General features: G+C 39.9%; 1 protein-coding gene across 2 annotated transcripts; it reads left to right on the top strand.

Moving 5' to 3' along the window:
* The first annotated feature begins 54 nt into the window (after positions 1–54).
* Positions 55–12,031, top strand: qtrt2 (queuine tRNA-ribosyltransferase accessory subunit 2). 2 transcript variants are annotated; one of them, XM_020645151.3, is made up of 8 exons: positions 55–464; positions 545–600; positions 2,239–2,315; positions 2,985–3,194; positions 4,912–5,111; positions 7,780–7,931; positions 10,956–11,070; positions 11,222–12,031. In XM_020645151.3, the coding sequence occupies exons 1-8, from the start codon at positions 247–249 to the stop codon at positions 11,463–11,465; spliced, it is 1,272 nt and encodes a 423-aa protein (XP_020500807.2). In that variant the 5' UTR covers positions 55–246; the 3' UTR covers positions 11,466–12,031. The 2 variants fall into 2 exon arrangements, with proteins under 2 accessions (XP_020500807.2, XP_020500799.2); XM_020645143.3 differs by having other exon boundaries at positions 7,780–7,949.
* The last annotated feature ends 4,837 nt before the right edge of the window (positions 12,032–16,868 follow it).

The following is a 16,868-nucleotide window of genomic DNA, read 5'->3' as shown; positions in this document are numbered from 1 at the left end:
GTTGGTGATGACGTCACATTCCCTCGACTTGCGGATCTGTCGTGCAGTTTAGTTTTTTTTTTTAGAGAAGCTAGAAAGATGGTTTTTTTTTTTAACGTTAAAATAAATTAAGACCGGTTTTTATACGTATTGTTTTCTCGGCAAAAAGGAAGACTCGAGTGGTAACACGTTGAGTGGGGAAGGGGAAGGCGAGTTCACGTGTTCACTTCCAACATTAGTTCACGTAGGCTGGGTTACATCGACTGCATGGCCGGCAACAGGATGAAGCTGGAGCTCTCCCGAGTGCTTCAGGGAGGTAGTCGTGTGGGTGTGTTGAAGGGGCTTGGCAGGACGGGACAGCACGCTCTTGACGTCCCGGGGTGTCTGTTGTACACACACTTCGGGACGGTGCCCCACCTTACCCAGGACACACTGCACAGCCTCAGCAACCTACCGTCCGTCACACAGGTCACCCTGTCCAACATGTAAGCTAAAGTCACCACACACACAAAAGTATCTCTGAAATCCAGCGTCCATCCTCATCACTTTTGTTTCCCTCCTCTAGAGCAGAACACCAGGAAGTGATGGAGGAGTTTAAGGACGGATTCGTCAAGTTTTCAGGTACATTTGTTAAAGTTAAATTACATTTCCCTCATTTTCTGTCCCCTGTCAGTGTTTTCCAGAGAGGAATCAGCAGTGGAATAGAAAGCCTTTTATTGTCATTGTGCAGTATGAAGTCAAATCAGGAGAAGTTTTATTCTAACTCAGTGTTTCTTAACATGTGTTTTCAGTGGTGAATACTGTCTGTGAAGCTCTTTGTAAACATTTTTGTTATGTTCCCTTTTCTTTGTTCTGTCACTTGTTTTGTACCGTCTGAGGTCCAAACCATTTCTTTTCATTCAGTTAATCCGATTGGTTAAAAAACATCAGAAAGCCATTGATGGTTGGTCTTGAGGCTAGACCAGATAAGAACCACGGTTCTATCAGATTAAATAGCTTTGATTAGACATGATTTAAAAAGTCTCCTAAAGATATTCCAATATGTTCTAATAGTAAAATAACACTTCGTTATGAGCCTTTGTCTAACTTATAATCAAACATTGTTGTATTTACATTAATGCAGCAGAATTTTTATACAGCCATAAAAAGGCTAGAGTCTTAATTGCAAGTTCGAAGTGTAATTGAAAGCTTTAAAACTTTGTGGACGCTGTGGGGTGTTTTTCTTTTCAAGCTCAACATCATTTGATGTGTTAATTAGATACAAAGTTTTCTAATAATTAATTTGTCCAAGCAGACATTTCAAGGCGCGATGTTAGAAATGGAAAAAGGGAAAGTCCCTTACATCAGATTGTGATACACACGCTCACATTTCGTTTTGCAGATTTAACATTCCTATATTTCCCACATTTCTAGATTATGAAAGGGTACGTTTCTCAAAGCTGTGTTACTCCATATTAGTTCAAAAAGATATGTTCAAACAAGAAGTAAAATCTGCCCAGAATCAGTCCTAACCATATCATTTGCTGTCACTGAGGAGAAGGACTGTTTTGAAAGAACCTTTTTTGCTGTTGTGTCCCCTCACGATTATTCTTTAACACCATGCGGTAATCATATTTGTGAGTCAGTTGTGTGACTCGTTGATTGATGTAAATGTCATTCATGCACACTGTGTAAATTTACTCTTCAGAGCTCAAGATGTATGAATACATTTGTACTGGCTAAATTAAAAAGGCTGGAGCAAATTGCCTCCAAATGTACAGTGTTTCGTTCAATATTGGCAAGCTGATTAGCGCTGCTGTTCTGAGTGATATTAAAATGCCCCAGAGTGCGACCTCATTCGGCTTTGCTGTACAACGGTAAGCTTTATTCTGCCTCAGGCAAAGACATTAGAAATTAGAAATGTAATCACTGTAACGCCACTTGTGGTAAACTGTCAGAGGATTACTACTGTTCTGTCTCTTAAGTCCCTGAAGGGAAGGGCATTGATTGAATAATTAGAATTAATACGAGTATTTTCTGCCATGAAGCCTTTTGTTTCCTGCACCTTTTGATCATCTGCTGCAGCTGTGTTTGCTGATAAGACCACACCTCATTCCTCTCCTCAGACGTAGAGTCTCCACATTAACATGAAGTAATGAAGCATTTCACCCCATCACCTTGCTACGTGCTCGGCCTGTGTAGGTTGTAACAAATTGTGTGTGTTTTTTTTTTCCTCTGTTAAAGTTGGAGCTGTAAATTTGTGTTTCATGTTTTGTGCAGGTCTTCATGACACTGTGTTGTATTGCTCTCTGCACGACCCTGCGACCCAATGCCCGACAGGTTACACCACAAATAAGGTGAGACCTTTTTTCAAAGACATACAAAACTGACACATTTTAGGTAATAATCGTATATATGATGTCAAGAATTAGATATGGATATCTATGAACTGTTGGAGGCATAAGTCCTATTGTCAAATTGACTTTTAATTAGAAGTGGAGGTAGCCTCTTAGTTACAGTCCTATTGTACAGAACCAGTTAATTAAAAAGGACCTCCTTCTCAAATGATTGAATACCTCAATAAACATTTTCCCAATGAGTTAATACCCTCCATTTCAGTTCAACAATGTTAATGTTAGTTTAACATTTAAAACGTTAACATGTTCATTTTAACATGCCATGTTCCAAAGGTTTTAGTTTGGGGACCTCTAAATAATTTGGTTTCATTCCGAGGGAGCTGTTAAGACGTCCATCTTTTTATACCGTCAATGTTTTTTTTTTGCCAGGGAGCAATTGCCAGAAAACCAGCCCCAGTTATATTCTACATAGCCATATTGTCAGAAAGTGAGCTCTGGAGAGACTGGAGAGGGAATCTTCCCTCTTTAATACAGAGCAAGTCTTGCCCTTCTCTACCTGGTCTTTACGCTTTGATAAGCTAAGTGTGACAGTCGATAGATGTTTTTTAAGTTCCTGTGTATCATCTCAGGTGTCGTCTCATATTGATCTCCTCTTTGGGTTCTTAATAGACGGTGTCAGTGTGGGGCAGCGGTGGGCGAATAGAGCTGACAGTGGACAAGTTCATGGCGCTCCAGAAGGCTGTGAAGCCAGACTGGTACCAGAGCATGGCAGATGGAGAGACCTGGCAGAGCAACACCTCCCGGAAAAGGGTCCGCAAGTCGGTGGATCGAACTCTGGCTCACTTGGACGAGTGTCTGCTCGTGCACCAGAAATCACAGGTACACACACAACCTGCAGCCTACACACAAAACACTTTTCTCTTACGTTGGGGAATCAGTCATGCACGGCACATGCTCAAAGGACAAGGATTGATGTTTGCTGCTGTTGTTGTTGTTGTTGTTGTGCAGCTTTGCCTCGGCTGGAATCACAGTGAGATTAAGATGCACACATTAGCAGTGCGTACTTGCGTTATCAGTAGGTGTTTTTTAAGGTTCAGCTTCATGCATGACAAATGAAATTAACTGAGATACTGTGTTTTAAAAGCACTCAGTTGATACTTCATTTCATGATAGAGAGGAAAACGCTGATCCAACATGAAGAGGTGAAGGAGAAGCATCATGAGCGAGACATATTTCACTTTAACTAAGTTATGCTTCAGTGGAGATAATATATTCTAACTATTATTCTAGTCCTTAAAGATCTGTGAATGTGTCAGCTTTTTGTGTCTTAACATGAATTATTATTCAACTAAATGCTCTATTTATGAGACACTCTTTAGTGTATTTTATTGCTCTTGCCGCAGAACAAGTTGACTAAGTATATTGCAATAACTTTATTTATTTAGAACCTTTGAACACAAAGGTTTACAAAGTGCTTTGACATTCAAGCAGAAGAATACATAAGAACCCAAACAACAAAAACAAAACACCAATAACAACACGAGAAGCCAGTAGCAAAAGAATCAACCAATGAAATTAACACAAGACAACACAGCTGCATACACTGAGACCAGGAGGAGCAAAGATGTGAAATAATGTAAGAGATAGAATCAGTAAAAGATAGAAAAGCTATAACAAGAAGGAAAAACATTCAAACGAGATAAAAGAAATACAAATGGATAGAAACAATGGGGGAAAAAAAGATAAAAGCATGAAATAGAACAAAAAAGAGTGAAAACAGTTCAATGTGGTAACATCATTACAGCGATAAATGGTAGTAAAAACAATAAAACAGATGAATGAATTAAAAAGAGCCCAAACCCAAATCAGTTACCTTGGAATGGAAATAAATAAAACCAGGGAAAGAACTTGAGAATATTAGGGAAGCATCAAATAAATAAGAATGGGGAAAAAAGGCAGCATCACAGATGAGGAAGTCTATAACAGTGAGTTAAGAGACGTCACTGATTCTGCTCGCCTTACGCCTCGTCACCCAAATAAAGCTGAGCGGCTGTGATGACCAAAACATGATCTCCTCCAGCCTTAAGTCTTGGCGCCTTGGTTTTTGAACCACCAGAAGGACCTTACCTGAGGATTTCTATAAACCAAGAATTAAAATGCCCCCCCCCCCCCCCCCCCATCTGCTGCTAAAAGTAGGTCATTAGTCACCTTGAGGAGGCTGTTTCTGTGCTAAAACAAGCTCTGAAAGAGGATTGACATTTCTTCAACAGGTTATTGTTAGACATTTTATGAGACTTTGTGCCCAATGAGCTGCTCGATTGCCGCTGAGACCGGTTTCCTCTCTCCGCGTGATATTGAAATGTGAAATACCAAAAAAGTCTGATTTGCTCTGGCAGTTGTCATACTTATTTTTTTCTGCACATGGGAACATATATCCCTGAAAGATTAAACACACTTAGGCAAGATGTTGCTTGTCAATTTCCCAAGATTTTCTTTCCCTCTCCTGTCTTTTTTTTTTTTTTTTTTCGCTCTCCCTTCTATCTCTCAGCATTTCTTCCCGTCAGCTGTTTAATCAAAGAACTGTCTCTCCTTTCAGGAGTTGGAGGGAGTGGAGGTGTTCGGGGTTGTGGAGGGGGGAGACATCCTGGAAGAGAGGCTGCGCTCAGCCAGAGAAACTGCCAAGAGGCCTGTGGCTGGATTCTGCCTGGATGGCCTTCAAATGGGGGCAATTGAGCAGAACCTGAGGACCCAGCTCATCACAGCTGTGACCAAAGAGCTGCCTGAGGACAAACCCAGGTGAGTCCTGCTTGTCAACATGTGTTCACTGATCACAGATAGAGAGAGAGAGAGGTCATCAGATTGACTGAAAGGCAATCCCTGATTAAAAGAAAGTCTACAACAGAGCCTCTGTGGGGCTGTGTTATTCATTATCATCTTGACTTCAATGAAAACATGAAACACAAAGGCAGGCCCAGTGCTTATTCAGCAGATCAACATCAGCCTGAAAGGGTTTCCTGCAGTGGATCTATAGAGAGAGCAAATAAACATGCCTGCTGGGATAAAATGAATGATTTTCAAATCAATAAATGTGTTTAAAGTGATGTCTTCTAACAGCTTACATGGTCAATTACATCTGCAGCTAAAGATTATTGTCAGAATTTACTGTACCAGTCTGATGATCACATTCTAGATACTAACTATTTAATGAGTTCTGTAAAATGTACAACACATAAACAGATGAATTCAATAATGATCAATTCATTAATCAATTATCAATTATTAATTAATGATCATTAAAAGTAGAACAACTAAAAGTCAATTTCAGAATAATTCAGTAATGAAAATTTAACTAAAGCCACATCGTTATTTATTTTTATAGGAGAAGCCGCGTTTCTGCGGACTTTGAAGTTTTGCACATAGATGTGCCTAAACATGCACAGGACACTTGGAAAACACACTAAAGGGCATATAAAACCAGAAAAAGCATAATATGGGACCTATAAGTCATGAGCCCTGAGCATCACATTAATGAAGTATTCATTCATTAGAATTCCTCTCGTTTTCAGTCAGTTATCAAACTGGTGCAGCAGTGTCGATTAAAATGCACCGAGTGATGTCAGCGTGGCAGGATGTGAGCAACACAGTGTGATACAGACTAATTGGGCCAAGTTAGTGGGTCCTGCCCAATCAGTAAATTATCCGTCCTGATTGATTACAAGTGAAGAAGCGCCTGCACCCCCCCACCCCACCCCACCCCACCCCACCCCACCCCACACACAAACACACGCAGCCCGTCAGCAGGCATTATCTCTGCTTCAACTTAAAGATGGTACAGAGTCAAAGTCATTGAGGATTAAACCCTGTCTACAAAGAAAGACCATTCTTTTTCATTTCATGACATTTGTCAAATTTAAAAAACAAAATGTATCAACCATCAACTGTTAGGCTAACAGATAACACAATAATAACAAGTATTGTGTAATAATATTAAACTGATATAATAATAAATGTTGTTGAGTTCCACATTATGCCTCGTTACAGACAGCAGAGAAAGCGTGATATTATCTTCGAGAGTTCTCTGCTTTCTTCTCTTTGAATGAATGAATCGGAGCTGAGAGGATTTGTGGATTATTGATCATCAGAAATGAATTAGCAGTTTTTAAAATAATCAGATTAATTGTCATTTCTGCTTCCAGCGTCTGTATTCTACAGATGTTCTGTTATATCGTTTTTAAATGAAATATCTTTTGGTTTTGGAATGCTGGTTGAACAACATTGGCCAAGCCCTGTGATGTTTGGCTCTGGGGAGCGTATGAAAGACTTCATTTTTCTCATTGTATAAAAAACAAAAACAATATCTCAGTTGTTTTGAAAGCTCATGTGAAGAGTTAACAACTGATCATAAAACAGACTTTTAGACTGATAGATCTCTAGGATCTACAAAAGCAAAGGAGATGATCAGTAACAAGACTGGTTATTTATATAAACTTTACCTACTAACAAAGAGAAGGTGGCACTTAAGGTAGTTCTCTTTTTTTTTTTTGCCTTTATTAAACCGGGAAAGAAACTGGTTGAGATTAAAAATCTCTTTTTCAAGAGTGTCAGGCAGCAGCACAAAATGAATGACATGTTGCTTATACAGCCATTTAAAAAAGAAATGTCCAACAGCAAAGATTTATTCTCAGTTTCATGTTTCATGTTTCATGTTAGACACTATTATTTACTGATGTTAATGTACAGAACCATCTCAAAGAGACTAAAGGTATCGTTTAGTTCACAGGGGAGCTTTAGATATCTGACACTTCAATTTAATTGACAATTTTAAATCTGTATTAAGATTTAAACACTGAAATATACAGGGGTTATAATTGAAGAGACACTTTGAACAAAAAAAATCATATCTTGCCAATTTTTTCGCCTGTGGAAATGATTTGCCAAAAATAATTCTTTAGCTGATATTGAAAGGAGTTCCTTTCTTCTCCCAAATCTGCCGTTTCCCAGACTCTGTTCACTTCCAGCCTTAAAGAGACCTCTGAGTGGAGGAGTCCCACGTTAGTGCTCCTCTACTGGACGTGATGGGGGAGCTGTGGCTCTGAGTTCCCGTTCAGAGAGATTGTCTGTATCCTCGAGCTCCATGCCGGCTTCTCTAAGCTTGCCTTTTAATAAGCTCTTCTCGAATACTGCCCCGCCAAGAAGTTCTTGCTGTCAGGAGACGCTTCTTCCTTCTAAGTCAAGAGGAGTCACTACTGATTTCGTAAACTGGACCTGACTTTGGCACCACTAGGCAAAGTGTCAGAGGGAGCCAGAAAGCACAAAAACACACCGGCACATGATTCTGCTGGTGTTTTCCTCTTGTCCAGCAGTACATATCATCAACCTTTTGTGTGATTGAAGGGAATGTTAATGGTCACTTTGGGTTTTAATGCTGTGTCTGGCTTTTCGTTGCTGTCGTGCCCCCCTTCAGACTGCTGCAGGGCGTAGGACGACCTGATGAGGTGCTGGCGTGCGTGGAGGCCGGCGTGGACCTGTTTGAGAGTTTCTTCCCCTTCCAGGTGACGGAGCGGGGCTGCGCTCTCGTCTTCAGCTTTGATATCTCCCCGGATCCAGAGCGCGCAGGTAGAGCGCCCCCTAAAGGTGTGGTAGATAATTGTGCTGAAGAACGCTTGAACAAATTCCCAATTTTATGTTATTTAGAGGGTAAATCAACATCTCAGGCAGGCATACAAAGATATTTGAATAAAACTTTGCTTAGGTTCATCATACATTAAACAATACATTTAAATATGTTTTGCCCAAGGACCAAAGTCCATCTGAAAACAAGATCATTTATAATTACTGATTTTATGGAGCAAAAAATGAGATACATATGAAATTTGTTCTGCTTCTCCAACATTCCCGTTTGAGCTGCACCAACTTTTTTTTGAAAATGACTTTTTTGTAGACTAAGGCATTACGTAGCAAATTGCCCCTTACAGATGGAAAACACTGTTTCTCTTAAGAAGCTTTCAGTAGATAATAGCCTAGAGCAAACTGGCATGTCACGATGTCATTTGGATAAGGGGTCTCTCTCACAAAGATGCATTTGGATGAGAATGAAATGGAAATTAAATGTGGTGGGGTAATATGATTCGTCTGACTAATACAGTACACAGCATCATTTCTGGTGCATAAAAGAGACAAAAAAGATAATGATCAATATGCAGAGAGATGGAGAACAGAGTGGTATGAATGTTCTAAAAGGGGCACCACTTTGATATTTGTAAGGGTGCAGGGTAACTAATCAAAACACAGAGCTGATGATTGGAGCTCAATCATCAGCTCGGCACGCTTGTGTTCATTTCCATAAGAGGAGCCTGTGATGTTGAGCTGGATATGCTTACAGTTTTCTGGTTCTTATACAATGTAAAAGGGAATTCATAACACAGCACACAGCAGAGTCTAATTACAGAGTTCTCTGCCAGACTTAAATGGGACCTTGCCGACTGTGCCCATGGATGAACAACCCTTCATCTACTTTCATTTGTTGAGCATGAGGAAAAGGCTTCCTTTTCAGTCTCTAGTCATATAATGAATAGTAAAGAGTCTTTTGCATTCAAAGTATGTGTTGGCTTGTTTGACTGCGTGAAGTTGCCAATGTTGCTGATATATTCTAGCCCCAGGTCAATTGAAATAATTGGAAGAAAGATTTTCATCTGCTGAAATGAAATCAATGGAAAATCTCATGGCAGTGCCGATAAGTTCACAATTAAGTCCAGTCCCGTTGTTCTCATCGGTGTCCCAAGTGAACCCAGGAGACGTGTAATGATAAGAGCTTTTGGTCTTGGGCCCGCTGAAGACTTTGTGCTTCATTAAAAAGTTGTTTGACAGACTGAGTGAAGTTTGGTATCCAGCAGTAACTAGTGTCAGGCAGCGCTAATCAATTCTGCACATGGAGCATAATGGAGTTCAATGGGGGTGAGGGCAGTGATGGTGTCAAACCTGAAGTGCAACTTCTAATTCCCTAATCAGCCAATTACAGGGCCTCATGGGGGGATGTCAACACCCTCACTTTCCAGTTAAGACCCTTTTTGAAACATCAGACCTCGTTCCAATTCAGCCCATTCCTCTTTTCTTTCCTTCTCAACCTAACCGTTTAAACGCTCTTTATAGCTCTTAACAACGTTTTGTTTTATTTTTCCAAATCTTCTTTTCTCCTGTTGCTGCACTTCTTCCACATATTCAGCCTAAACCACAACACACAAAGAGGAATAATAAAATGAATTATTCCATAACATCTGCTTATTCCAAAGCACTGTTTATTGTTGGAGATAATCACATTTATTGGATCTTGAAAACTAAGGAGAAATGAAACTGCTGCAGTCTGTCCTTCTATGTTCCCACTTTGTTTTCTGTATTTGAAAAAAACACTTTCGATACAACAAGCTCTCAATAGTTGAATTTCTAACAACATAGATAAATAATGAGCTAGCTGCGATAAGAATAAAAAAAAAATGCAGCAGTGTAAATCACTTTTGTTTGGCTAACTAGCCTAGCTCATCGGATAAGCATTACGTGCTATGCTAGCAGAAATCAGGCTAGTAAAGGCTAGCAGGTGACATAGCCTTAGTCAAAGCTGTTATTTTTTTACTGTTTTCTATTCTATTAAATACCTTTACCTCTTAATAGTTGAATGTGTTATAAAATTTTGATAAAGCACGAGCAAACTGCAAAGCTAACTACCTTAATTTATCTTAACTAGCTAACTAGCTTCACACATTAAAGGTTCTGAAGCAGCAACTCTTGTGTTGAATCAGTGATTTCAAGATGTTAAGCTCTTTAATTATTACATTTTATTACATTTTCATTTGTTACAAAATGGGAAAAATTAAAACAGAATCACATTGAAATGTGTTTTCATTCCTACTTTTAGACGACCGGTGACTGAATTCTGTGTCCACATGTTTTTGTTTTAATTGTTTACTTTATGACAGTCTGCAATAATGTGGAAATAGATTAGTCAAAAAACAAAACAGGTTTGTTTGAATAAATAGCCTTCAAACTTCAAACCCTTTTTTCTCAGCTTCTCTGTTTTTGTAGTTTGACTGCTCTCTGTCTTCTGAGAGCCAGAATTCCTGCAAAAGTTCCTGCTTCCTGGTCAAGCCTCATTTTGTCTCTTTTTTTACTCTCCCTCTTATCAGCCCCTCCTTATGGCACATACACACACCACCACACAAACCCTTAATACCTCGGTTTCATGCTTTTTTCATACACTTTGTTGCCCCCTGCTTCAGCTGTTTCAGTTTGCACTCAATCCTTTTTTGTCCATTGTTGCTTCTTAATCCACATTGTTAATTAAATGAATTGCTATGGACTCTTTCTTATTTTTTCTCCTTTTCTCCTTTTTTTTTTCATGTTTCCTGAATCCCATGTGTTCCTAGCCAGCCAGATAATTAGGTGTTCCCTCCAGCTAACAAGAATGGCATCCTTCACATACATTTCTCCATCCTCACTCTCAGCCTGTAGGGAACATGCTTAGCAGGGCTTAATAAGCACTGTGGTTCTGTATGTAGTGACATATTCCTGCTGAAGGATTATATTATATTGTGAAAAGCAAATGGTATGCTGGGATTAATGACATGTGTACATGCTTTTTATTTGAAGTGCTGGAGCTGGACGAAGAGAGGAATAGCATGGAGGATAAGCAACAGAACGGAGATCTGAACCTTGATGATCAAACACAGATGACATCCTTTGAGATCAATCTCAACGACAAGAGGTTTGTTGCAGCTATAATAGAACCCCATCGCCGTTTTAATCAGCAGTCTCTGCAGAATATCTCTTTTCATGTGTTTATTGAACACAATTCATTTACATTAAGGCTTCCTGTTTGTAAATCGTGTTTGAACTTTCTTTGAACCCCTCTCCAGGTACCATGACGACTTCAGACCCCTGGTGGAGGGGTGTGGCTGCTACTGCTGCAAAAACCACCAGAGGGCATACCTACACCACCTGCTGGTGACCAATGAACTGCTGGCTGGAGTCCTGCTCATGATCCACAACACGGCCCACTATCACGGCTTCTTTGGCGCCCTCAGAAACGCTCTGGCCATTGATGAAATGGACCTCCTCAAGAGACGGGTACTTAGGGAGAGAAAGGACTTGGACGGATAAATCAGAGAACGATAGCAGAATGATTGATCTAGCTGTTCCTCAAAAGATCACTGCACTCCGCCAGAGGCAAACAAAGCTCTATCTCGCTCTTCCCAGTTCATTCAGGATCAACTGTGATACGGCAGATCCCTTGAGACCGAGTCACTCTGTATGTCGCATACAGAGTAAAAATAAAGAAGTGGATGTATAGAGAACAGATAAAAACAAGAGAAAAATGATTGTCTCTTGAGGAGGGCTTATGTATTGATCTGAGCTGATAGCCAGGAATCAGAGAGCGGCTTTTTGGGGACAGAGAGGGAAAGAAGCAGGGTGAGAGGTCGAGAGGAATCTGCATAAAGAAACAATGTGATGGATGGTGGTGGAATATCGACTTCGAGCGGGTCTCCATGTGCCTCCTGTTGTTGTCTGATTGCTGGTCAGCGGCTGACTAACATCCTTCGGACTCATTAGCATAACAGCAAAGACAAAGTAAAAAATATTGTTGAGTTTTTAAAGAGCGTAAAATTGAGTGATAGATGCTGATCATCTCCTGTTTTATATTAAAAATCCAATCATATGTAATGTGATTTATTTTTGGCTTTGATGTGCTTGTTGTCATTTCATACATTATTTATCCGCCTCTGTGATGTGCTGTGGGAATATTTGCCATGTCTCAGTTGAATACCTTAATAGAGAAAGCATCTCACACACACATGTAGATTGACTCCAGTGTGTATGATGAGATTGTGTTCGCATCAGACACACGGATGCCGTGGTCGGTGTCTCTGGTGGGTTTCAGGGGGGGGTTAACTGTGAAGGCTCGTGCTGACAGCTCTACTATTCCAGCTGTGGTGGAAGGGGAAGGATAAAGATCAAATAAAGATATGGGTCTCTTCCGCCTCCTGTGCAGGGTTCTTGAAGGTTAAGAGATATAATTGACTGCCAGGCTATGTGGATGTTTATGGGGGACGTGGGGGAGAGAGAGGGACTGGAGAGTGTGGTGGGATTATGGTGTAGCAATGAGGATTTAAGTGGTACTTGTGGATTACCTTTACCACACTGAGCAAAAAACAGCTAGAAGAGGGTTGATTGTAGGTGAGCTGCATAAATACTTGAGAATAATGTTAGTAAAACAAGTCTGAAAGATGAAGACTAAAGATTGAACAAATTAAACTCTGAATTAAAGCAGTGAGTGACCTGGAGTCTGATTCTGTTTTTATTGTGATTGTAGTCATTTTAAAGGTTGTAAGAACGAACTCCAAGAGCAGAAACAAGTAGAAGAGGTTGTTAATGGATTTGAACTTCCTTTACTTGAAGAGCTGCTGGTGATATTTTATTCAGCGTAGTTCTTTATTGTTGTTCAGCAGCAAACAGAAAATCTCTTCTTGAATTATTCACTTTAAAGAAAGATTTCCTGGTTATATCAATAATTAGGCTCAATTAAAGCTGACAATTGTTGAGTAAAAATTGCTCGCAAGTGTGTATAACTGCACTCCTGCTTATTCTTCATTTGGACATGTCTGTTGGTTATAGCCACATGTGTGACATTCATCAAGCTTGTGACCTTCAACTGTAAGATAATGTGGAATATAAGTGATTGCAAAAAAAAGATGGAGGACTGCAAGATGAATTTGAATATCAATAAGCGAATAGCAGGAGGAGGGAGGGGGAGGGGTGTAGCAGGAAGATGAGAATGTGAGTTCAAATGGTTATAGTTATTTTCTAAAAAAGAAACACTCCAAAATATATCATGCAAAAAAGAGTCATTTGGGTTCCTTTATAGGGAAAAATGTGCTATAAAATGTCATGTTTTCTTATGAAACTCATCTGTTTAGGTGAGATTGCATCTTCCAGTTGATACTGGGACATTTGTCAGATGTGCTCCCTCAGGAATTGAACTAAAGCCATATAGATCTGAAATCAGCTGTTCTGTGTTGATCTCTGCAGCACTGTGGACCACAGCTGTATGATGTGGTGGTGTACAAGTTGAACTAGAACACTTTTGCAGGGCGACAGCAAACAGGCAGCAAGTTTAGTTTATGGAAAACGAAAAAAACTAAATGTGTTTCGGCTTTGTTTAAAAGTGTTCACACACCTGCTTTAACATAGTGCTTAGAGCAGGTTTGTTGAATAAAGGTTGACACAAACTGGTTCAAAGTAAGTGAGAGGACAGGACATCAGTCACCGCCTTAAACATTTTTTTCGCTTCCACCAGTTTGGGAAACATTTTATTTATAATACATTTGACAAAATTACAGTTTCTCTTTATCTCAAAACCTTAAACTTACACCAATTATTTATTGGACATACAGTGTCAAAATGAAGCCCCATAACAGCCCAAACAAGTGTGCTCCTGTGCTCCATGCTTAAAATAGATAAACAACAGTGCGAAAAGTCAAAGAAAAGAAAAAAGACCCCGTTTATCACAAACTGGTTCAAAATAAGTGACAGACAAAGGAATCGCACATGGCATAAGATGTAAAAGAATTTATTACGTGAAGGCAAAACAATCCTAATTATGGCTCCTTATCATGGGGAATTAAAGCAAATGAAATGTATGGTTGCATTTCTGCTTCAGGCTTCTGTGCTAATCATTCTCTAAGAGGGATTGTTTATGTCAAAGCAATCCAACAAGATACAGCTTTGTATTAAGGCAAACACAATAGTTGTTCACTCTGACCTCCATGCACTCCACACAGCAGCATCTCATGTGTTTCATAAATAAAATAGTTATATTATGTACACTATACACAACTCCCTACAGCAGGTTAACATGGCTGCACCACAACACCCTGACAGATGTGAGGAGTTTAATCCCCAATCAAATCAAATCAAATGGCAGCGCTGCAAGGGAAACCACTTTAATCTGTGTGTATTTAATAATTGTCTCTGTCATCCACATGGAGTCATGTTTATTCTCTGGATGATGTCACTTCAGTTCTCCCCCCCCCCCCTTGTTGCTCTGTATGTAATGCAGAGCTCTTTTCACAAACTCTGTCCAGTTCACACCCTGTTTATGAGGATCAAGTTCCAAAATGTCATTTGAATGCTGAATTAACTGAAAGCAGAGTTTTTACCAAAAACGCCAAAGTGTCTGAAGTAGCACTTGAAATGGTTTATTAGCCTTGATTTTGATTCTATGGAGAGATAATTTCCATTCAAGAGTCGAATATGTATGAGAAGTAGACTGGAGTAGATTGTTTTTCTGAGTGCCTGGTTCTCAGCAGCGTTCAGTGACATTGGCACTATGTCGATGTAAAAGACGCAGTCAGCAGGGGGCCGTCACTGCTCATTTCATCTAATTATAAAGATGAAGAGCGCTATTCAGGCTGGATCACTACAAACTGCTTTTCTGTCTCTCCACTCTTCTGGACAAGTTTTGCAGCGTGAGCCAAGCCACACATTTGTCTCACACTTCACATGGCAGCAGGATTGTTATCTGCTGTTGTTGTTGTTGCTGCTGCACAACAAGCAAAAAGGAACAAGCTCAGCTGCTCTGCCACAACAACAGAAAGCCTAATAAAGGCAGCGGTGTGAGGTGCAGCCGGGGTTTTTCCGCTGAGGAAATGATTTCCAGAGAAGAGTTTTTATCAGGGAGGGACGTGTTGTCAGAGAAGGGCATCCAGAGTCCTTATAGTGAGAGAGTGGCAGTCACTTTTAAGAGGCAAGTTTCAGTGATGTGTGAAGGTTTAAAATACATATTTGTCATATGTGTGACAGTAGCAACAGCCATTGATTGATTACTCTAAGGCCTCTAAGAAATAGTATACATTACCCTCTGAGAGTTTATGTTTATCGCCCCATGTTGGAAATGCTTTCAAATGAGTTCAAAGGAATTATCACTGCAGACAAAGATACCAAATGTACTCAAATCTGCAAAGAGAAGCAACATGACTGGAAACAGACCCTTTACACAAAACTAACCAAATCTGTGATGTCACAGTGGTGTTAATGTCGCACCTTGAACAGAACAGGGCTAAAGAGTCAACCAAGCATTGACAAGCAAATATTAAAAACAATGTGTCAATAAAATGACAGAACAATGACAAACATACATAACAGGCAGTATAAGTGCAAAGACACACAATGACAACAAAACAAGTACAGACCTAGAACTGCAAAGCAAAGACAAAGTTACTGCTGGAAGATAAAGTGACAGTGTCAGGAAACAAACAACAAACAAAAAGCAAAATGACTTCAGACACAAGGCAACAACAAAACAGGTACAGACACTTAATGTACAAAAGTAAGATATGGAAAACGACTTCAATGAGACACAAGTGTCACAACAAAACAACAGCAAATAAACAAAATAACTTCCGAGTAATGCAAAAAGACTTCAAAGGACAGAAAACACCCACAAATACGCATAATAAGTCCATACTGTTACCTAAATAAAAAAAAGAATCAAAAGCAACTTCAGGAAAACATAACAAATACTTAGAAAGTACCAAGAATATACAAAATGACTACAAAGGAATACAAAAGGGGGGCAGCAGTAGCTCAGTCTGCAGGGACTTGGATTGGGAATTGGAGGGTCACCGGTTCAAGCCTCGGCACGGAAATTGGCCAGGTAGCTGGAGAGGTGCCAGTCCATTTCCTGAGCCCTTGAGCAAGGCATCGGATCCCAAAACTTCTCTGGAGATGCATCTCCATGGGATCCTGTGTGTGTATTTCAGCCTAAACAGAGTTTAAAAGTGGATTTCCCCTCGCAGGATAAAAAAAAAATTATTATTATTAAAAGCATTTCAAAGAGACAAAACATGACAGAAACAAGTACATACAGACACATGACAAAGAACAGTGCCAAGAATGTCTTTGTAAGATTGAAGGGTCACAAAGAAAATACTCAGAAACTTCAAAAAGAGACAAAAACAAGAAAGAGAGACTAAATGGCTGTGAAGAGATGCTAATGAGCTCAAAGACACCAAACAACCACTTCAGAGGAAATTCAGTCTCTGTGGTTTAATGTTGCATGGGTGAGGGTCTGCTTCTTATTCGTCATGTCTGTGCTCAGGAGTCTGTTGTCTCATTAGTCTAACTGTTAACTATACCTTTTCAGCATGAAACACTTTACAGTCACATTACACAAGAGATTGTTCTGTCATTTTAGCCAATCATTAATCAATCAGACAACCATAAACAAGCAGATCAACAACTCTCCCTTCAGCTAGTGACCCTCTCCTCTGTCCCCATGGTAACCTCAGGCCACTATAGCGAGGAGCAGCCGTGACTCTTGCCACTTTGTCGGCTATAAATAATCGCTAAACAGGAGGCCAAATTCCTTGTTACCTCCCAGTTGTATTTCCTAACACGTTTATGCACATAAATCATCAGCTGACAGTGTGTTAAATCAGAGGGGACCCTGAGTGAATACTATATCAGGTCTGTGACTTCGCACTTATACAATGTGTAAGTGTAGGT

The sequence above is a fragment of the Labrus bergylta genome, chromosome 20 (assembly GCF_963930695.1).
Source record: "Labrus bergylta chromosome 20, fLabBer1.1, whole genome shotgun sequence".
Classification (NCBI taxonomy): Eukaryota; Metazoa; Chordata; class Actinopteri; order Labriformes; family Labridae; genus Labrus; species Labrus bergylta.
This window is presented reverse-complemented; position numbering and strand designations above follow the sequence as displayed.

Coding starts and splice junctions, on each gene's coding strand:
- qtrt2 (XM_020645143.3), top strand. CDS start 247: ATGGCCGGCAACAGGATGAAGCTGGAGCTCTCCCGAGTGCTTCAGGGA. Junction 601..2,238: donor CGGATTCGTCAAGTTTTCAG/GTACATTTGTTA, acceptor TGTTTTGTGCAG/GTCTTCATGACACTGTGTTG. Junction 2,316..2,984: donor CAGGTTACACCACAAATAAG/GTGAGACCTTTT, acceptor GGTTCTTAATAG/ACGGTGTCAGTGTGGGGCAG.